The sequence below is a fragment of the Oryctolagus cuniculus genome, chromosome 17 (assembly GCF_051225735.1).
Source record: "Oryctolagus cuniculus isolate XC-2025 breed Fujian yellow rabbit chromosome 17, ASM5122573v1, whole genome shotgun sequence".
NCBI lineage: Eukaryota > Metazoa > Chordata > Mammalia > Lagomorpha > Leporidae > Oryctolagus > Oryctolagus cuniculus.
The window spans coordinates 46,724,836-46,747,116 of record NC_142883.1 but is presented as its reverse complement, the minus strand read 5'-3'; the positions used below and the strand labels follow the sequence as shown (position 1 = coordinate 46,747,116).

At 60.9% G+C, this 22,281-nt stretch overlaps 1 protein-coding gene across 3 annotated transcripts in view; it reads right to left on the bottom strand.

Moving 5' to 3' along the window:
• The window catches only part of RPH3AL (rabphilin 3A like (without C2 domains)), a 129,687-nt gene that overhangs the window by 45,944 nt on the left and 61,462 nt on the right, over positions 1-22,281 (bottom strand). For all 3 annotated transcript variants that reach the window (XM_002719053.6, XM_070061180.2, XM_089317586.1), the window contains exon 5: positions 3,472-3,558. In XM_002719053.6, the coding sequence (XP_002719099.1) occupies positions 3,472-3,558 (87 nt within the window). The remainder of the gene's footprint in view (positions 1-3,471; positions 3,559-22,281) is intronic.

Genomic DNA, 22,281 nt, shown 5'->3' with positions numbered 1-22,281 from the left:
AATTTAAAAAAATGAAAATAGCTCCTTTAGTGCATTTCCCAATTTGCTTGTGCTTTTTTCAAAGGTCCTGTCTGCTCTATCTTGTTTATATTCCTTCTCATGTTTCAACGAATCAACTTAAATCTTACCCGTTGCTCTTGCCTTCCCTGGGAGCCAATTCTCCTGGTTGCTCCCTTTCCCTGCACATTCCCGTGGGACTTTTCTCCATGTGATTGGTAGATGCCAGAGATAAAGCCCACAGAATTTTAGTAGGAAAGATGATTTATTGCATCATCAGTCAAGTAGTCTTTAAAAAGAAAAATTGAGAGAGCGCTCCCCTCATCTGCTGGTTCACTCCCCAGATGTCTTCAACAGACCTGGCGACTGCCACAGCCAAAGCTGGGTGATGGGACCTCAAACCAGGTTTCCCACGTGGGTAGCATGAACCTCATCACCTGAGCCATCACTGCAGCCTCCCAGGGTCTGCACTAGCAGCAAGCTGGAGTCAGGAGCCAGAGCTGGGAACCGAACCCAGGCACTCTGATGTGGGACCGGCATCTTAACAGCAGGCTGACCCTTCCCACCCGCTGTGAGACAGCCCCTAGCCAGCACCCCTCCTCCTCCCAGTCCTTGTCACCATCTGCAAAGTCAGGGTTCACCTGGTCGCAGTCTCTCTCCCCCACTGCTTGGTACACAGAAGATGCTCAATGAACACATGATCCACGCCCCCGGGTGGAATGAATGCAGGAGACTGCAAGCCCCTCCGCAGCAGGGGGCTGGGGCTCACACCTGCTGCACTGGAGTGCACACAGGACAGCCAGCAGCGCCCACCTGCAGCCCAGAGACAGCGCATGGCCTTGGTGGCCAAGAGGATGGAAGCAAACTTCCCCGGGCACGGGCATGCCTGTTAGGAAACCCAGGCGCTTCGCCAGGGTGCGCTTTTGCACGTGGGAGGTTCGTAGGGGTGTGGCCCTGGCGGCTTTAGACGCCCTTGCTATTCGGCTTCCTCTTTGTTTTTCCGAGGAAAGGCACGAAGAAGACAATTACTGCCAGTTTCCCACCCCGGAAGCAGACGGGAAAACGCAGTGCCCACAGGCGCGCGCACCCATGTGGCCACAGCCCTGCAGGCCAAGCGTCCACCAGGGCCGAGGCGCAGCGGGAGGGGACACCCCTGATCCCGCTGAGCTCCACCGACCTCCAAGAATTCAAGGACAAGCTGATAGCGCAACGCGCAGCCTCAAGTGCTCTGCCGTGGGAGAGATAAGAACATTCGCGCGGAGCTATTTCGGACTCTTCTGGACATGCGAGCACCCTGGAGATTAGCGCCACGGGAGGCCTTCCCTGCTGCCTGCCCAGGACGATTAAGAGGCGCGAGGGCGCCTGCAGCGTGCTGCACAGGGTGGCAGCCTCGGTGGCCCTCCGCTGAGCTCATCAGCTTGCTGCGCGCGGCTTCCTGGCTCTCTGCCCCCGACAGCTACCATCCTGTCCTGCTGGAGCACCCACGGGGTCGTTTTAAGCAACTGCCTCTCTCACACATACTGCAGGTTAAAAGGGGCCCCCTGAAAATGGGAGGGGCCTCAGTCAGAGGGGACATGCCTGGCTGGGCAGGAAGGGGAGCTCTCCTGCTGAGGGTACCCCGCTCTCCTGCGGACACTGCTGTGTCCTCACGGCCACCCTGGCAGGGGGGGTTTACCACCTCTGCGGCCAGATGCCGGGTGAGGAACTTCCAGGAAAAGCAGAGGTCCCACCTGCCGCCAGCCGTGTGGCAAAGACAGCAGTGACAGATGAAAATGTTTTTAAAACAAGCAAATTTATCTATGCACCAAAGCCAGATTGCAGGTCTCAGTGGAGCAGAAAGCCAAGGTATTCATGGGCTTGAGGGGCTGACGGCCCAGCTGGCTGAGCTCTGAGGCCAGAAGCAGGTGTTCAACTGGTCTTCCAAGGCACAGGGGCCTGAGGTGCCCTCTGGGAGATGGGGCCTAGAGCCAGTCACTCACAATGAGGCTGGTGGGGTTGGCGCGGTGGTGCAGTGGGTTAGGTGGCCGCCTGCAGTGCCGGCATTCCTTATGGGCGCCGGTTCAAGTCCCGGCTGCTCCACTTGCCATTCAGCTCCCTGCTAATGACCTGGGAGAGCAGCAGAGGCTGGCCTAAGCACTTGGGCCTCTGCACCCACATGGGAACCCGGATGTAGTTCCGGGCTCCTGGCTTCAGCCTTTGTAGCCACTTAGGGGAGTGAACAAGCAGATGGAAGATTCTCTCTGTCTTGCCCTTTCTCTGTAACTCTGCCTTTCAAATAAGTGAACGAATCTTTTAAAAAGTAAGTGATGCTGACAAGGTGTTTCCCACCCATGACAGACAGGAGGCTGAAGGGAGCAGAGGGCCGCCCACAGCTGGCGCGAGGGTGAGCCCGAAGCTGAGAGGACAGCTGGCAGCAGCACACAGGGCAGCGCCAGGCCAGGCGGCCACAGCAAGGGGGACTGGCTCAGGGATGATCCATCAGTACCAAGGACAGACCGGGGACACCTGGCTCTGTCCTAGGGGACCCAGCAGAGGCAGCTGCAAAGCCGGGCAGCCAGGAGAGTGGAGTGGGAGGCGACAGGTGGGGAGGGAACGAGACGGACTTCCTCTGGAGAGGAACTCACAGACCCACATTGCAAACGCCCAAGGGAAAGGCAGGCGAGGGAGACGTGGAGAGCACCTCACACAGATGGGGCGAAGTGCAAGGTAGCACCAGAGACTCCACACAGGAAGTGCCATGGGCTGCAGCCGGGAGCCACGTGTGCCTTCTGGCAGGGGAGAGGTGAATGGCAGAAGAGCAGTGTTCATGGGTTTTCCAAAACTCAGACTGAAGCTGTGCCCCGGCAAGGCACGATGGACGCGGAAGTCTGCAGCGGGCAGCGGGCAGCGGGGGGCAGGTTCCCCACACCCAGGCCCTCCACCCCAACCTGGCCTTCCCATGGAGGACGCCGCCTGCCTGCCCCTGCTCGTCGGGCTCCCCGCCAAGCCTGGTGTGGGGAGGAAAGCCCAGTCTGGGGCAGGGGCGGCCCCCATCTGCTGCTACTCGAGTCCACTCTGAGCCTCACCTCAGCCCATGGAGCGGGGTCAGAACAAGAATTACAGAGAAGCAGACGGCGGCTCCATTCCCAGCTGCCCCCTACTCACTCCGTGTCCACAGGCACTCAACCGCTGCGTCTCCACTTCCCTGCCAGGGAAGGGGGTAAGGATAGCGTCTCCCCCCCGAGGCTGCTGTCAGAGGCCCTTGCGGCAGCAGTGGCCACAAGTGGACACTCACCTGGGGCAGCTCCTACCGACAGTCCCTGCCAACACCACCCACACGCATGCACAGTGGGAGGGGCTCCTTGCCCCTACCACAGACCCCCGGGTACACAACCAGCACCTGTAGCCCCCGATGCAGGGGCTGATGAGCAAGCCAGCAGGCTGTCCCTCCCACCATGCATGCCGATTCCCCCCAGCCCTGGCTGGAGGACCTACCTCTCTCTGCTCACTGCAGATCTTACACAGCCACAGGGGCCGCTTCTGGCCCGGGCAGGTCTCGATCCCACACTTCGTGCAGACTTTCTACAAGAGAGAGCACACAGGGTATAAACACATCGGCCACCTCCTCCTTGGCTCAGTGGCAGGGACGATGGCAACCCCAGGATGCCTGGCTGTCTTCCCAGGGCGTGGCTGTTGCTTTGGTGCAGAGGTTTGGGGCCACACCAGAGACACAGAGGCCCGAGGATGCCCCGGCTGGCTGTGGGCTATGAGGGATCTGAGAACAAGGCGCTGAACTGCAGTCTCCTCTCCCACCCTGTGATGCTCTATCGAGACCACACCAGAAACACGTGCTGAGAGTCAAAGCTGCTCTTTATTATCAACAGCAAAGAACTGGAAACAACCCCAACACCTGATCTCAAGGAAAGTTCTAGACACACATGGAATGTTAAACAGCCTGAGCATAGCCACTTGGAAATGCAGGCAGGAAATCATGTCAATCAGCACTTGTATATATCCACACAAAAAGCTGACACGTGGGGTCAGTGTGGTGGTGCAGCAGGTTAAGCTACCACCTGCAGCACCAGCATGCCATGTGAGAGCTGGTTCAAGTCTCAGTTGCTCCACTTCCGATCCAGCTCCCTACTGGAAAGCTTTCCCTGGGAAAGCAGTGGAGGCTGGCCCAAGTGCTTGGGCCCTGCACCCATGTGCACGTGGTAGACGCAGAAGAAGCTCCTGGGTCCTGGCTTCAGCATGGCTCAGCTCTGGCCATTACGGTCATTTAAGGAGTGAAACAGTGGATAGAAGATCTCTCTTTCTGTCTCTCCCTCTCTCTTTGTATCTCCCCTCTGTCTGTAATTCTACCTTCAAAATGAACACATAAATCTTTTTGAAAAAATAAGCTTACATGTAGGGGCTGGAACTGTGGCATAGTGGATAAAGCCACTGACTGTAGCATCAGCATTCCATGAGTGCTGGTTTGAGTCCTGGCTGCCTCACTTCCAATCCAGCTCCCTGCTAACGTGCCTGGGAAAGCAGCGGAGGATGGCCCAAGTGGTTGGGCTCCTGTACCCTTGTGGAAGATGTGGAAGATGCTCCTGGCTCAGCTCTGTCCACTGAAGCCATCTGGGGGAGTGAACCAGTGGATGGAAGACCTCTTTCTTTCTTCCTCTGCCTCTCTATAACTCTGCCTTTCAAATGAATAAATAATTTTTTTAGATTTATTTATTTGAAAGTTAGAGTTAAACACAGAGAGAAGGAGAGGCAGAGAGAGAGAGAGGTCTTTATCCGCTGGTTCGCTCCCTAATTGGCCACAATGGCTGGAGCTGCGCTGATCTGAAGCCAGGAGCCAAGAGCTTCCAGGTCTCCATGTGGAGACCAGAGTCAATAAATCCATTTCTAAAAACAGGCTCACGAGGCCAGTGCTGTGGTGTGGCAGGTAAAGCCGCTGCCTGAAGTGCTGGCATCCCATATGGGCGCTAGTTCGAGTCCCAGCTGCTCCACTTCCAATCCAGCTCTCTGCTATGACCTGGGAAAGCAGTAAAAGATGGCCCAAGTCCTTGGGCCCCTGCACCTGCATGGGAGATCTGGAAGAAGCTCCTGGCTCCTGGCTTCAGATTGGCACAGCTCCGGCCGTTGCGGCCATCTGAGGAGTGAACCAGCAGATGGAAGACCTCTCTCTCTCTGCCTCTCTGTAACTCTTTCAAATAAATAAATAAATCCTTAAAAAGCATATGTGACAGGCTGGAAGACACCGGGCAACTGCCTGAGCACTGGCTTTATGACGAGCTCCTCGCTTAACGACCGCTCTCTGAAGCCCTAGTACGGCAGCACTGGACCCATTTCCCCGGGGCCACGGCCAGCACAGTGGATAAGGCCGGCCCGGGGCTGACGCCAGAGCTGTGACAGCGTCTCCTCTGCGGCTTCAGAAACGGCGGGATCGTTGTGCCTTCCACGGGGCTGGAGCAGCTCGCAGCTTAAACACCGTTTTCCTTCCCCAGCAGGCACTGCAGCAAGCAGCGCAGGGCGAGCCACGGGAAACGCGGGTGGCGGACGTGGGTTTGTTGGGGCTGAGCCTGGGTCTCAGCTTCCCCAGGTGCAGCCTGACTCAGCCACGCGTCACCTCCCCAGGGGCTCAGAGCTGGCCTCGGGGCCACCTGTCCCTGTGGGGAGGGGAAGGCTGGCGCAGTCGTTTGGCCTTTTCTGCAGGCTGCCAACAGAGCAAGGAGCTCTCCCGGCGAGAGAAACGTCACCAGTCTGGCTTCCCAAAGCGTGGTGTCAGCAGCCTGATGGGGCGGCTGGCTTGCACGCAAGGGAAGCTGCGAAGCCTTCGTGGGGTGAGAGGACTGGCTGCCGCCCAAGGCTCAGGTGTGCGAAATGTCACTGCTCATTTATTGCTCCAAAGCAAAGCGGCACCTGCTGCAAGTTCCTGTCCCAGGCTGCCGGCGAGGCCCAGGCATGACTGGGGTCCCAGCCCGGCTCTGCTGAAGGCCCCAGGCCTGGGGTCTCTGAAGGTCCAGCACATCTGGGGAAGGTCCCCTGGGTGCCATCCATGCCCTCTGAGCTCTGTGCCGGTCGTAGGTCTGGGATCATTTCTAGAAAGGAGCTCCTGGGGAGCTGTAGCCCTAAGCTGCCATCCCTGATGCGATCTGGAGCCTGCCCCTTCTCCTCGCACCCCCAGTGCTGCCTCGAGGACGGGATCTGCCGCATCGGCCCATGCATGGCACCGGCTGGGCCTTCCAACATGTGCCTCCCATCCCAGGGTCCAGCAGGTAGGAGGGCAGGGGTGCCGAGGCCAGTCGGCTGTGCCTCCCGGCTGATCCCTACTGCCCCACATACCCATGGGGCGTGTGCAGCAGCGAGCAGGGGTACAGGGCCCCAAGAGAGGTGAATTGCCCTGCTGCACTTATGGGGCTTGGGACGGCTTGCCCCTCCCAGGGCTGCCAAAGGGGACCCAAGGTCTTGGGAGCAAGGAGGGAATAAAATACCCATGACTACTGTTTGCCGAGCAGTTACAAGGCCAGGAACGGTGGCCCCAGCAACAAAACACAAGCAGGTGGGTGACAGAGCTGGGGGGGGGGGTCGGAGACCTCACAGAGCATGCGAGGTGGCCAGTCAGTGACAAAGCAGAGCCTCTCCCTGCTTCAGGAGAGCCAGTCCCGCCCTCCTTGCCCAGGTGCCAAGCTGGCACCCACGGCTCTGCAGGGGGCAGGCTTCACTCAGGCGCTCCAGTGAGTGGGCAGAGAAGGCGACACAGCAGGAACTGGGACAGGCTCTTTGGAAACGTGAGAGCAGCAGGCAAGGGCTCACCCGCTGCCCGACATGGGCTCTAGGAGGAGGACAGGTCTCCAGAACAGGCAGGGAGCCCGGGGCCCCGCCTCCCCACTGACCCCCGCTGGCTTCCCACAGCCTGGCCCTGGCTGCCCTCCCTCGGAACGCAGCTCTGGGCACAGTGCAGCCTCGGCCCTGTCGTGGTCACTCAGCTGCCCTAACGAAAGTACCCAGGACCAGGCGGGGAAGCCCACAGCTCTGGAGGCCCCGAAGGCCCACCCAGGGCGCCAGCACTGCTGGGTGCTGGTGAGGGCCCCTTCCATCCTGCAGGGTAGAGTTGGGAGATCTGGTCTCCTCCTCCTGGGGGCTCCACTGTCATATCTTTAACCCTAATTCATGCCCACAGGCCCTAAAATACCACCCCACTGGAAGTGAGGGCTCACAAGACACATACGCTCTGTCCATGCAGCCCCTGACCAGCATCAGGCGTCTCTCTCCGCTCTTGCACACTGGAGCCCTGGAAATGGGCGCAACATCATCCATCTTGGCCCTGGAGGCCTCCAGGGGCTCCACCTCCAGCCTTCCTGCACCCTGTCACAGGTTTTAGGTTCCTGGAAGGATGCTCGTGGCTCGTGCAGAGGCAGCATGGCATGGTGCTGGGTGCTAGCTTTGGGGGAAGCCAGAGCTACCCTAAGCCTCAGATGTTCCCATCTGTAAAATGGGATAATAATGTTTATCCTCCAACGTTTTTCTAAATAGATTTTCTGTGTCTCTAAAAATTATTTACTGGGGTCAGCATTGTGGTATAGCTGGTAAATCCACCGCCTGCCCTGCCAGCATCCCATATGGGTGCTGGTTTGAGTTCTGGCTGCTCTACTTCTGATCCAGCTTCCTGCCAGTGGCCTGGGAAAAGCAGCAGCAGATGGCCCAAGTGCCTGGATCCTTGTTGCCCACACGGGAGACCAGAATGAAGCTCCTGGCTTCAGGCTGGTCCAGCCCTGGCTGTTGCGGCCACCTGGGGAGTGGACCAGTGGATATGCAATTGAGCGACGATTCATTCTCTCCCTCTCTCTCCCCATGTCTCTCCTTCTCTCTCTAGAACTCTTAATTTCAAACTAAATAATACATCTTTTAAAAAATTACTTATGTATTTGAGAGGCAAAGAGAGAGACAGAGAAAGAACTCCCATCTGCTGGTTTGCTCCCCGAATGCTGGCAACAGCTGGGGCTAGGCCAGGCCAGGCCAGGTCAGGAGCCCAGAGCTCAACCTGAGTCTCCCACCTGGGTGGCAGAGACCCCAGGTACTTGAACCATCACTGCTGTCTCCCCGGGTGCACGAGCAAGAAGCTAAATCAGGAGCAGAGCTGGGGCTCGAACATGGGATGTAGGAGTCCCTGGTGGGGTCTTCACCGCCACGCCCATCACCCGACCTGCCGGGGCTGCTCTGAGGATCCTGAGATGCTCACGCACAGCTACCGACACCGACTGTCCGTCACGGCTGTCTCCAGCGACACCCCCTTGCACCGCGGTCTTGACCCTCGCCTGATTCTCCTCTAGACCTGTGCTGTGGAATACGGTAGCCGCCGGCCAGGACGGGCACTGAACTGAGTAATAATGAGTCACTAGAGCAAGCAGCTCAGGTCCTCGGTGCCCCCACCCCCCGCGGTTGGCAGCCACCCTGGCGGACAGCAGGAAGACTCCCAGAGCATTTTCACCCCTGCGCTAGCTCTGCCGGCAGGAGGGCCCTGGGCTGCGAGCCCAGCACTCCCGACTCGCTCTGTGCTTCCAGCCGGCACCCAGCACTCCCGGCACGGCTGCTGCAGCCAGACCACGGGCTCATGCACTTGCCCACGTCAGTCCCCTGTACCGACCCCTGCTTGCCCCTGACCATCGTGAGGCACCACCCCACGTGCTCACCACCCACGTGGAGCGCAGTCCACATTGGGGGACACGGACGGGCAGGACAGGAGCCAGGCCTCTGTGCACCCGGCAGTCACTTGACGCTCACCCCTGCAGAACTGCACTGCAGGACAGCTGAGCGGGTCTCGGAGGATGAGGACAACCGACGCTGGGGGCAGGGAGGGTGCGTACCCGAACTCCGTCCTGTCTTCCACACACGGCTGCCAGGGCACAGAGCCGCCCAGCTGGGGCCAGGGCAGGGGGCAAGCTCCAGTCTGGGCTGCGAGGTGCGAGAGAGGGACGGGAGCCCCGTTCCTGCTTGGGCTGGGACCAACCTACCTGCCCCAGCAGAGGGGCCAGTGCTGCCTGCTCCCCGGCCCCAACAAGGGCTGCAGCTGGCCAGGTGGGGAGCAAACCACTCTGATCCTACCTCAGGTTGCGGGGGAGGGCTTTCCTGAATGTCCCCACCCACTCCTTGCCCTGTGGGGTGCTGTGGGGGAGGGAAGGGCACAGCAGGACACACACACAGCCTGGACTGCACACAGCCTGTTTCCAGGCCATGGTCAGTTCTTGTCACCTCTCGGGCATCTTCACGCACTGGCACGCGATGGGCTGGCACGGGCCCCGGGCAGAGCCCGCCTCCACTTGCAGTGATTCACAATCGCTGCTCTATTAAGTCTCAAATCAGTAAGAGAGGAACCAGCCTGTCCCTGATGGGCCCGCTCTGTTTCCAGGATCAGCACAGCAAATTAAGCAGGTGGTACTTAACAAGGCCTGGGAGAGCCAGGACACGTGAGCCAGCCTCTGCTGTGTCTCGGTGCCAACGCGGCTCTGCACGACGTGCCGCGGGGCAGCCCTGGGAGCCAGGCGTGGCCGCTGGTTTTCATGCTTGGGATGGGCTTCCCTCCAGGGGAACTGACCTGGCCAACCAAGCACTAGCTTCCTGGCCATGGAAGCCCCACACTTCTTCAGAGACGAACAGATCTCTCCCCTGCTGTTGGCTCACTCCCCAAATGCCCATAACAGGCAGGAGCCCAGAACGCAATCAGCTCACCCACATATGTGGCAGGGACCCAAGTCCATGAGACAGCACCTGCTGCCTCCCAGGGTACACATTAGCGAGAAGCTGGATTGGAAGCAGAGGGACTCAAACCAGGCGCTTGGAGATGGGATGCGGGCGTCCCAGGCGGCATCTTTACCCCTGCACCAAACACCTGCTCTAGCCGCCTGCACTCTGCAGCCTGGACCTGCGCCTGAGCACTGAGCAAAGCAAGCCAAGCCTGAGGGCTGACTCAGAGCGGGAGCGAGGCAGCCCAGGCCTCCAGCCGTGCGTGCTCTCTCACTCATGCCCAGTCCTCCATGCACCCTTTGCCAACCCCGGGCAGGGTGTGCTGCACATGTTGCGCTGCACACACGGGGCCACACCGTCTCCTCACTAACCCTGGCCACAGGAAGGACACAGGCATGGGGCCGAGGGCTGCCCTGGACGTGGCACTTCCCTTCTCTGGGCCTTGTGTCCTCACCAGTACACGGGGCGAGAGGCAAGCACAGGGGACAGCAAAGAGCAGGCAGCACATCCGTCCCAGCAAGGGACCCCAGCATCCATCACTCACACAGCCACGCCTCCCCCATCGCTCCCGCCCAAATAATCCGTCTCCCAGGACTCCAGACTGTCTACACCCGCCAGCTCCCCTCCATCAGCCCTTCCCGATCTACACTGCCATTGCCCGTGCCTGGCCTGTACCCCGTCATGGGCAGCTCTGCCCACCCCCACCTGGGCCGGCCTCCAGCTGGTTCCCCGCACGGCAGCCAGACTGTAAATTTTCAACGTGCAAATCTAATCGCGCCACCTCCCCCATCCTGCCAGCTTCGGCCCCTTCCGAGGCTCCCTGCTGCAGGACAGAGATCTGTTCCCCTCCCAGGTGTGCCAGGCCTGCCCGCCAGCCTCGGCTCCCTCCGGTCTCCCCTGCTCCCCCACCTTGCTCCCCACCCTTTGGGACTCCTTCAGGCCCTGCTTCCTGCTCTGCCTCTGCCCCAGCACTGTTGCACACGCTGCTCCCTGCATCTGGGATGCACTGGGCCGCACTGTCTCCTCATTAACCCCTGCACCCTGCAGACCTCAGCAAAAGCACCACTTCTTCCAGGGAGCCTTCCCTGACTTCTCGCCCCACTGGCGCTTGTGTGGTACCAGGCTCTTGCCTCTGCTCTCCCACTGTCGGGGGCTGTGGCTTTACCCTCGGGCGTGTGGCTATGGGACTCCTGTCACTTCAGCCATGAGGCTGTCAGCTCTGTGGGGGCAGAGGCCAGGCTCACCTTCCTGTTCTCAGGGCCTGTGTCTGCAGGATACACAAACCAACAAGTGGGAGCTGCCGTTTGCATTAAGCTGACGAGGCAGACTCACTCCAAGGTGTCAGCAGGTGCCCTGCTCAGCGTCCTCCTAACCCGGCCACTTCAGTTAGGCCTCAGCTCCACGGAGCCCCGGCCACGGCCAAGACCGACAGTGCAACCACAGGTGCGTGAGGCACCTTACGTCCAGGCCTGACCCACTTCACGCAGAATCCTGCCGAGCTCCACGACTTGAGAGGACAGAGGGGGCTCCGTGTCGGCCTGGGGCAGGGGTCAACTCTGCCCTGCGAGCAGACACACAGTGTCTCGGGGAAGACGGGTCTGGGACCACCCAGCAACCTGGCAATCGACCCCACACCACTCTTCGGGCCTGAGGGCCTCGGGGTCATGATTTATCTCAGAAGGCACTGCTGCTGGGGCGCAGCCTGCCCAACATGACGGACCTGTGCTCGTTGCTCTGCACAAGGAGCCCGGAAGACACCACACCACGCTACGGAACCAAACACTGAAAACCGCTGATGTGCCAGGCTCCTGGCTTCTGCCTGGCCCTGCTCTGGCTGTTGGGGCCATCTGAGGAGTGAACCAGCAGATGGATGATCTCGCTGTGTGTCTCTCTCTTTCTGTTGTTTTGCCTTACAAACACAAATAAATAAACACTTAGAAAAATTAGGACAGCTGGTACCCCAAGGCCAGGAAGACACTGAAGGCCCTTTCTGGGGGTTCTGAGGACGCACAGCACAGGGCTCTCTGGAGAGCGCCCGCGGCCTGGAGGAGGTCATCACCCGGCAGCCCCGAGGCTGGCAGGTGAGCTGTTCTGCATCAGAGAGGGGTGTGTACGGAAGGGTGGTCTGTGCGCCCCCATCGGTGGGGGGGTGACAACGGCCTCAGCACAGGCTCAGCGTGGACTTCACCGCACACCGAGTTCCTCACGCTAGAAGCAACTCTTCTGGAGCTGGCGCCAGGGTTCTTGGGTTAAGCCGCTGCCCGTGATGCCGGCATCCCTTAAGGGCACTGGTTTGGGTCCTGGCTGCTCCATTTCCAATCCAGCTCCCTGTTAATGTGCCTGAGGAGGCAGCAGAAGATGGCCCAAATGCTCGGGCCCCAGCACCCACATGGGAGACCTGGGAGAAGCTCTTGGCTCCTGGCTTTGGCTTGGCCTAATTCTGGCCATTGAGGCCATTTGGGGAGTGAACCAGTGGATGGCAGACCTCTCTCTCTCTTTCCCTCTAACTATTTAAAATAAGTAAAAATAAAAACTCAACTCTAAGTTTATTTGTTATTTGAAAGGCAGAGTGACAGAGAGAGAGCCCAAATGACTATAGTATCTGGGGCTGGGCCAGGCCCAAGCCAGGAGCTGGAAATTCCACCCAGGTCTCCCTGTGGGTGGCAGGGGCCCCAATCCTCAAGCTGCCAGGGTGCCCAGGAGCAGGAAGCTGGGTCAAAGCGAGGAGCAGGATTGACCCTGGGTGCTCTGATGTGGGACGTGTGCATCCCAAGTGGCGGCTTTCCCGCTGCAGCACAGCGCCCACCCGTAGAGATCCTATCTGCAAAAGGAAAGAGGTTACTGTGTTTTTAGTGTCACGGACGATGATGACAGAAGTAGAAAACTTGACAAAAATGACACTGCAGCAGTCTACGGAATGAGAGGGAGCGAGAGTCACAGAGAAATGACTGAGGCCGGCGCTCCGCTGTCTGTGTTGGAGCCCCGCAGAGGCCCACGCGGCCCACGGGGGTGTCTACAGGGGCGGCGTCAACCAAGCAGGGCCAGGTAAACCCATGGGCAGGATTCCTGTTCAAAGGAAGCTGGACACGGCGGGAAATTACGGCCCGCTTGGTTCTGTGATCAGACCTGCATTTCTGCTGAAGGCACGGCCAGGCGGGAGGCAGGACGTGCTCCCCTGGGGGCTGCGGCCAAGTGAAAAGTCAGGCCCATGCCCCCCCACCCCGCCCTGCCAGGCCACTGACCACTCAGATCCATCCCTTGATGAGGTTCCTGGGGCTTAGCCTGGGGGGCCGGCAGGGCAGGGGCTGGAAATGGCGTTGCTGCCACAGACGGAACGCATGGACCCTGCCCTGCTGGCCGGCAGCAGTGAGCGCCTGGAATGTGGTTAGCCATCCGCGTCATCAACATTTACGCACTCCATGGGACCGATGCCACCCCAGGCTCCACGTGAGCCGGCGCCTGCAGAATCTCGTGTGGTGTTCACAGGCACTGCATACGGACTCCAATACTGCCTGGTAACCGAGGGATCTGATGCTGTGGGGAACTCTTCCTGAGCCTCCACTGTGGGCGCCCGCTGCCCCGGTCAGGCCCCGCAGTGTCTGAGGGGGAGGGCATAGCCAGGCCCCTCCTCTCATTCATTATATGAGGCCAAGGCCAGCAGAGCCAGCCTCTGCCCCAACCACGAGCCAACACGGAGGCCCCAGGGCCCTTGGACGCACGGCCTCGGGGAGCTCAGCTGTCTACTGCCCGGGCTGAGACAGGCTCTCCATGCTTCCACCCACTGCCCTACCAGGGAGCCTGACGCCCTCTGCTCGCCTGGCTGCTGGCAGCCCGGTGAAATTGCCCAGCCAGACCGGGGCTCCCCTCTCTGTCCAGTCCACCCCAGGGCTGCACTGCCACCACTGGGCAGGCCTTTCTCCTCCCCTGGAGGAGCCACCGGCACACCCCAGGTCTGTGCCAGCTCCCCTGCCCCTGGCTGCCTCCCCCAGCTAAAAGCAAGTACTGCTGTTTCCTGCTGATTTCAGGCTTGCTTCTTCTTTTTTGTTTTATTTAAGATTTATTTCTTTGAAAGAGTTACAGGGAGAGAGAAAAAGAGATAGAGACAGAGACAGAGACAGAGAGAGACCCTCCATCTGCTGCTTCACTCCCAAATGCACCGATCCAAAGCCAGGAGCCAGGAGCTGCTTCCAGGTCTCCCACATGGGTGCAGGGTCCAACCACTTGGGCCATCTTCCACTGTTTTCCCAGGTGCATCAGTAGGGAGCTGGATTGGAAGTGGAACATCCGGGACTTGAACCAGCACCCATATGGGAGGCCAGTATCACAGGCGGCAGCTTCACCTGCTATGCCACAACGCCAGCCCCGAGGGCTCGCTCTAAACACCTCCTCCGTGCCCTATGCTTCCGAGCAACCAGCTGCCGCTGCGTCCTGGGAGCAGGGGAGGGCTGGCGAAGGCGGCGCGGCTGCTGTCCATTATTGGTATTCACAGAACGCGCAGCACGAAACCACGGCTCGGACACGGCTGTGGCTCACCTCTGCACTCCTGTCTCGCTGTGCGCGTGTCTGCCCAGGGAATCAAGTCAGACAGGAAGCTGCCAGGCTGGCTGGGGAGGCCCCTGCCTCTGGTCACTCCTTCTGGTCCTGGGCATACCCCTGTCCAGGCACGAGGAACAGGAGTGGCCTGAGCCACTTTGGCCGCAATGACACGGGGGGAGTGGGGGCAATGAGGTTTCCACAGGAGCCGGGGAGGTAAAAGGGACAGAGAGGGACTTTCGGATCAGAACCTCAGAGGAGGGTCCGCAGAAGCCGGCACATCTGATGATGGACACTCAAACAGGAGGCGGCACACCTCGGTCTCACTCCAGGCGCCCACCTGAGGGCGCTGGGCAGGGTGTTCAGAGGGCCCCATGCACAGTCGCCTTAGTGCAGAGCACAGGTCTGAGGGAGCCTGCAGGCAGCTGTGGGCCTGTGATCGGGGCAGGGACGGGACCAGGTGCTGCCCGCACAGGGCTGGGGAAGACAGCCTGGGACAGCTGCCCGAGCGAGATGAGTAAGAGGAGTGAGAAGGAGCTGGAGAACAATCGAAACCCCTCCTGTGGGCAGATGCCTGGTGGGGGCCGTGCCATGGCTCAGCAGCCCCACCTCCACGCCTGGGCCAGTGCGCTGGGCCTCAGCTTCGGTTCCTGGAGGGCGCCAACTATGCTCCTGTCTGTGCCTGGTGGGGCTCCTGGCAATGGGGTCTCTGGGAGGCCTGGCAGGTCACAGCCCCTCTCAGCCTCAGTTTCTCCATTTGTACCCCTGGGAAAAAGCTCTCTCCCACCAGAGCAGGGAACACCAGGGGTGAGGCAAGAGTCTGGAGAGGAGAGGCCGGAAGAACCCTGAGCGCTCGCTGGCTTGCTGCTCTCCTTCGTTCACTTGTTTTTATTTGGAAGGGGGAGGGGGAGAGGGAGTGAGGGAGGGAGGGAGGGGGAGGGAGAGAGAGAGAGAGAGAGAAATATGAATGCATATCTTCAGTTTGCTGCCTCATCCCCCAAGAGCCAGGGCTGGGCCAGACTAAGCCAGGAGCCAGGAGCTCCAGCCAGTCTCCCTCACGGGCGGCCATCACCGCTGTCTGCTAGGGTGCACCTCAGCAGGAAGCTGGACCAGGAAGTGGAGCTGGGCACTAACTCCAATGTGGGACACAGGCGTCCACAGCGGGGCCTCGACCGCTGCACCCGAGGCCTGTGCGGCCTCTTATCAAGGCCTGATCCTTGGTTTTGAGGCCTGGGCTTAAAGGAGCTGGGGTGGGGGTGGGGGTGGGGACCCGGCTTCTCCTTCTCCCTGGGCTCCCCCTCAGCAGGACAGCTGCCCAGTGCTCTCCCACGGGGACCCAGGACAAGCCGAGGTCAGTGATCAGCAAACAGCCGGGGGACACACTGCGGCAGAGCTGCGGGTAGTGGGGAGGGCGGCGAGGCCCCAGGGCCTGTGGGGCGCAGCTGGCAAGGTGCGTGGCGCCGAGCCACACCACAGACTGGAAATGTCATTATCTGTTATTTACCACAACAGCGGACAAGAGGCTGCACGAAATTACCGTTCCTGTAACAGCTGCTAAGCAGGTCTGCCAACGAGGCTTCCTGCTGTGAGCAGGGAGGGGGTGGGGGGGCTCTGGAAGCGGCTGTGTCCAGCCCCGGGGGAAGCAGCCGCTGAGCTCAAGCGGTGCGGGTGGCAGCGGGGAGGGGGGAGGCAGGTGCCCTCAGGGGAGAAGTCACTACAGGACAGGCCGGACAGCCCACAGAGCCCTGGTCAGTGTCCCCGACGCCCCAACCCAAGGCTTTCCTCAGTGAGGGGCTCGCCTCGGGGTCACTCTGCTCCGTGACTTGGCAACCACAAACGTTCACAAACCTCCTGGGTGTCCAGCCACAGTGCGGGCCCCTCCAGGGTGCGACAGATGTAGGGGCACCGCCTCCCAGAGCCTCGGTCTGGGCAGCATCCCACTGTGGATGCCCAGCCCCAGGGTCCCCAGCGTTGGGGACACTTAGCCACTGGCCTCGGCAGTCCACCTGCAAGCTGGCTCCAGACGCCGCTTTCCTGCACGCGGCAGCTCCCTCTTCCCAGGAAGGTTAGGCTGAAGGCTGTGCTGCCGGGACTGAAGTCACCTCTGGGTCTCAGTTTCTCCTTCTGGGCAATGGGTATAAATGCCATTTCCCCCACCTGCCCTGGGAGGACTCGAGGGACACATGACAGCACAGAATGTCAGAGGCAGAGGGGCATCTCAGGAACACCACGACCCCCACACCAGCCTGGAGGGTCAGGGGTCAGTCACAGCCCGAGCCAAAGGGCACCGGGTAGCAAACCGAGCAGGAAACCACCACGAGGCCCAAGGCCTGGAGAGAGGAAGGGGTTTTATCTGAGGTCATGGAGAGCTCAGCGCAGAGCTGGGGCCAGGATGGGTCTCCTGACTCCCACAGGCACAGGGGGAGCAGGCCAGGAAGAGCTGCAGTGGCCAAACATTTCAGCTGTGGACTCACACAACACCACCCCCAGCCCCCCACCTGCCCTCTGGGTTATTCCAGGACCAAAGAGCTTCCTGGAGGACGGCCTGGAGCTGTGCCTTCAGCTGGATTTCTGACATGTGGGTGGCAGGGGGAGCGACGGGCACAGGAAAGCGGCCGGAGCCAAACTGCAGCAGGACCGTGGCCCCCAGGGGACACTGAGACCCAGGCAAGCGGCCGGCCTCGGCGCTGCCTCAGTCCTTCTCCCAACAGGGTGTGTGGGCAGCCTGGGGGAGGACAGACTCCAGGGAAGGGTGAGAAACCCCCTGACATTCCATGGCTCCTAAAAACAGCACCAGGTTTACATGGACAGGCCCAGGAGAACAGCTTTCACATGTAAGTAAGTTAAAAAAATGACAAAGGGGCTAGTGCTGCGGCATAGTGGGTAAAGCCGCCGCCAGAAGTGCTGCCATTCCATATGGGCGCCGGTTCGAGTCCCGGCTGCTCCATTTCCTATCCAGTTCTCTGCTGTGGCCTGGCAAAGCAGTAGAAAATAGCCCAAGTCCTCGGGCCCCTACACCCCTGTGGGAGACCTGAAAGCTCCCTGTAGGATAAGCTCCTGGCTCCTGGCTTTGGATTGGCGCAGCTCTGGCCATTGCAGCCATCTGGGGAGTGAACCAGCGGATGGAAGACCTCTCTCTCTCTGTCTCTACCTCTCTCTGTAACTCTGTATTTCAAATAAATAAAATAAATCTTTAAAAAATGACAAAAAATGGGGCTGGTGCTGTGGCGCAGCAGGTTAACGCCCTGGCCTGAAGCACCAGCATCCCATATGGGCACCGGTTCTAGTCCTGGCTGTTCTTCAGATCCAGCTCTCTGCTATGGCCTGGGAAAGCAGTGGAAGATGGCCCAAGTCCTTGGGCCCCGCACCCATGCGGGAGACCCAGAGGAAGCTCCTGGCTCCTGGCTTTGGATTGGCTCAGCTCTGGCCGTTGCGGCCATCTGGGGAGTGAACCAGCGGATGGAAGACCTCTCTCTCTCTCTCTACCTCTCTCTGTAGCTCTTTCAAATAAATAAAATAAATCTTTTAAAAATGACAAAAAGGAAACCAGAGAGTAGGAGCATATTGCATCTCTATGAGCACGGAGCAAGACGGAAGGTACAGGCAGGCGCTGCCCTGGGTGGCTTTTCTCACTGTCCAGCAGCGACGTGCTGGCCACTGTCCCCAAGAACAGGGGCACACTTCATTCCTGTCAATCCTCACAGCCGTGCTGTTACTCCCAACTCCCAGGCCGCGGAGAGCCTGGAGGAAGCAGCAGCCCTGAGCCCCGAGGAGCCAGGCCGCCCGAGTCCCGGCCCTAAACCTCTCTGCGATGGGCTAGGCAGCGTTCCCACATCCCAGACAGAGAATACAGGGCATCAGGGGGTGCCAGCTCACAAAATTCTTCCACCCCCGGGCCTACCCCACAGACCCTGGCACCAGGGGCAGGCATGTGTGTGGCCCAGGGCAAAGGTAAACACTTGGGGTTCCCGGTCCTCAATCCTGGGCCCCGTGGCAGTGCCGAGGCCAGCACAGGAGCAGGCGCGGCGGCCCCAGGAACTCCTCAGGACGCGGAGACTGGCGGACGCGTCACCCTCAGCGTCAGAGATGCTGCGCTCCTTTTGTTTCTTTCCCCACAACCGTTTGCTAATGTGAAACCCTTTGGAGCCGACAGGTTTCACAAAAACAGTCGCCGCTCCCTGGCCGCGTGCTGGCCGCCTCTCGTTCTCGGTGCAGGAGACGAGGTCACTGCGGCTGGGGAGGGGACAGCAGCTGCCAATTCTGGAATTGCCGTCAGAGTCTGGGTGGAGGGCCCAGGGCGGGGCTGGAGCGCAGGGGAAAGCTCAACTTGGGATGAGGTCAACGGGCAGCCTGAAAGCCCGAAGGCCTTGGTGGCTGAACCTGGGGCAGCCTGGGTCCATCTGGAAGGGCAGTGTGGCGCCTGCCTCCCCTCCCCCCCGGAGGTCTCCCAGCAGCCCACTGGGGTAGGCTCAAGGGGAGTGGCCAGCCACCCCCACCCCATGCTCCCAGCACAGCCCATCTGCTGGGCACCCCCTCCACCAAGACGCCTGTGGCCCCATGTCACTTCGGTCACCCTCATGAGATCCCCCTCTGGGCTGCTGACCTCGCTCCCAACCCCTCCGACTGCCAGGCCTGGGACCCTTCCCTGGACCCCCAGCCCTGCTGCAGCAATGGTCCCCATGAGCCCCTCAGCCCAGTTCTCACGGCAGGCCCGTGCACAAGCGCAGCCCAGGGGTGAGACCTGCTCCTGACCTCCATGTAGCCTCAGTTTCCCCACCTGCAAGGTGGTTTGTGACCTCCTTGGGTGGCTCTGCTGCTTAAGGCAGCGGGGGGCAAGCTCTCCCATCTCGGGCAGCTTCTGTCCATTGCTCACTGGGAACTGTCCTTCGAGTCCCGTCTGGCCGTTCCTGCCTTAATTGAGGCCCTGCTTACAGCTAGGTGGATAATCCGGTATGGGTACGCTCTCGTCCTGCTTTCCAGCTCTGTGTCCAGACCCAACCTCCCTAAAGACCCACGTGATGTCATTGCACCTCTGAGCGCTCTGCTGTCCCCGTAGGACGAAACCCCACGGCCCTTCCTCACGCCTCCCTTACACCGGCCCCTCTCCCTGCGTGTCTCCTCCTTCCCCAGCCTGCCTCTGCTGCTCCCACGGCTGTATCCCTCAGCAGGGCTGGGCCTCCCCCGCCACGCCTTCCCTAGCACCTGTCACCCACCTGCCCAGGCCTGGCTCCAACAGCAGCCTGCCCTGTAGCAAGACCTCCCCACTTGGGCAGGTGCCCACCCGGCTCCCTGCCTTCAGCTTCTCCCACTACCCCGCACTGTCTGCCGCCCAGGGGCTGCTCCTCGGCCTCAAGGTCTGGTGTGGAAGGCAGCCGAGTGAGCAGTCTCCAGAGACCTGTGGGCCTGACCCCTGGGGTGGGCACTTGGGTCTCCGTCCAGGAAACTTGGGCATGGCTGCCACGGGGTCCCCAAGCCCACCCCAAGTCCGGAGGACCCTGAGCCGAAGGGCAGCGCACGCGGCTGGCACACAGGGCGAAGGAACGGGCTCTGAGCCGCGCGGCGCTGGCTCCTTCCTTCTGCTTTCTCTGGGGGAAGAGGAGCGTGCTGCAGACGCCTGGATGACGGCATCCTGCCCCTCACTGCTGAGCACGGCGGGACCGGCCAACTCCACGCTCCCGACAGTGCCAGCACCACGGCACATACCCCACAAGGCAGGCAGATTAAATGCCTTTTCCCAGGAATTTAGGAACCCTGGTAGCTGCATGAAAAAAAAAATCTGTCTTGGTAAAGAGGCACAAACACAAGCCTTCCACGTCTGAATCAGGCCAAGGGCGCTGGGAGGCCAACCTGGGGCTGACTCTGCTGAGCCGGCGGGCGCCCGGGGAGGCTGCTGCTCCTGCGGCTCCAGTGGGGGAACCGTGGCTGCGGGGCGGGCAGGGAGCAGGGGCAGTCTCTACAGCCCCACTGTGGCCCTGCCAAAGCCCGACTCCTGCACAGTGCTTCCTTCCAGGGAGCCAAGTGCTTCAGGGCCCGCCCATCCCCTGGCGGGGCCCGCACCGCCTCACACACAAGCAAGGTGGGCAAGCCACCCACGGGGCCATCACGGCACAACGGAGAACCACGACGCGATGCAGACGTGGGCTGGAATCCTACTCAGCCTTTCAAAAGGAGATGCACGCTACGGCGGGGACGAGCCTCGGGGACGTTTATGCTACGGGCACATGGCTGGCATGCAGATTCTGAACCTGAGATCCTGCCTGCCAACAAGCATCCGGGGACACAGTCAACATCCGGGGACACCCACGACACACGGCGCACCCCTGGAGAAGCGAGGGCTCCCCGTGCTTCTGCCTCCAGGACGAGCTCTCTGAAGAGCGGGTGTGGCCAGGACCCCCGAAGCTCAGCGGCCCCCAGCTCCAGATGCGGAACAGAGAGGGTGACTGAGGCTTGCGGAGAACTCAGCAGGACACACTGGCACTGAGCCGGGTGGGTGAGAGGAGCCGGCAGTCTCTGGCTCACCCAGGGGTGGGGCCTGCCCCCCCGCTGAGCTGCACCTCTGCTCTCCTCAGGGTTTTGAGCGAATGCCAGGTTGCCTCTCCTCTTCCCACCAGCACTCAGAGCACACGGCCAGGACCAGCGTTTCTCAGGCTGCCTCCCCTGTGCCCACGCCGCTGGCCACACTTGGCTGAGACCACAAAAGAACCTGACCGTGTCTGTCCATCGGTGACAAAGCCAGCCTGGGCTCCGCAGGGCCTCCCCCGGCTCTGCCCAGCCTCCCTGTCCCCTGTGAAGCCGGACTCTCAATCACGCTGCGAGTGGCTGACTCAGATCTCGACAATTAGGAGCGCCGGGCCTCTCTAATTAACCAGCCGGGCCCTCTCCCTCCGCACGACGGCCCTGGGATAATGAGGGCAGCGGCCTGGGCGGGCAGCGGCCCAATTACGGAGAGGCCCGCAGCGCCTTCCACCGCAAGCTCGTTAGCCTGGGGCTGTGGGTTGCTTCCATGTGCCCAGGAGCCAGCAGGCCTGGGCTGGACACGTCCCATGCCAGGGTCTCCCCAGTGCCCCTGCTCTCCAGCCTGCACAGGCCCACATGTGCCCCCAGATCCCGGGGTGCCGCCCACCCCCATGGCGAGGAGGCAGAAGGCAGAGATGAGAGATGGAAAATGGACAGAAGTGGGCAAGCCCAGAGCTGAGGCCTCTGGACGCCACAGGGAGCTCACCCAGGCACTCCACGGAGCACCTCCCACCCAGGGAGCACGGGTCTGTGTCTCCTCACTGCGCCCCCAGCGCCTGGCCAGAGGGGCAGACAGGCACTATCTGTGCGGTGAGTGACCCGATAGATAACGCTCCCCACCCGCCCCCAACATCAGCTCCTGCGGGGACTACGTCCGGGCCCTCCTGCTTCTCCAGGCTCCCAGACAACCGCTGCCTGCACAGCCACCCACCCTCTGCCCAAGTGCAGCTTGTGCCCCGAAGGCCTCAGCTTCCTGAAGACCCCAGGATGTCAGCCCTGGAGGCTGCGGCAGCACGCCCATCCCCCCTCCGAGGTCTGCTGGTCCTGCTGGTCCAGCATGCAGCTCCCGACCATTTCCAGCTGCGAGCCTCAGCCTGCACTGTCCCTGTCTCCCTGATGCCTTTGGCTCTGCTCTCAGGCTCACAGGGGCCACCTCCTCCAGGGAGCCCTCGTGGCTGCTCTCAGTCCTGGAAAGCCCAGCCCCAGTCCCGGTGGGTGTCACTCTGAAGACTGTTGTCTGATCACCTCCTGGACACTGCCCCTGTGGGTTTCTCCTGAGCCAGGACCCACCCACAACAGGCTGCAGGCGTGACTGAGTGCCGGTGCTTACACAAGCCACTTACCAGCATGGAGAGGCCCCCCAGGCGACTCGGGGACGGCTGCTACTCCGTGGCTCTGAGGGCTTCCAGAGGTCTCTCCATAAATTATGGAAAGTATGGGCCTGTGGGCGCTCCAAATTTTAAACCAAGAAAACACGAACTCTAACAGGCAAACTCAGGGTATGATAGACTGAACTGTGCC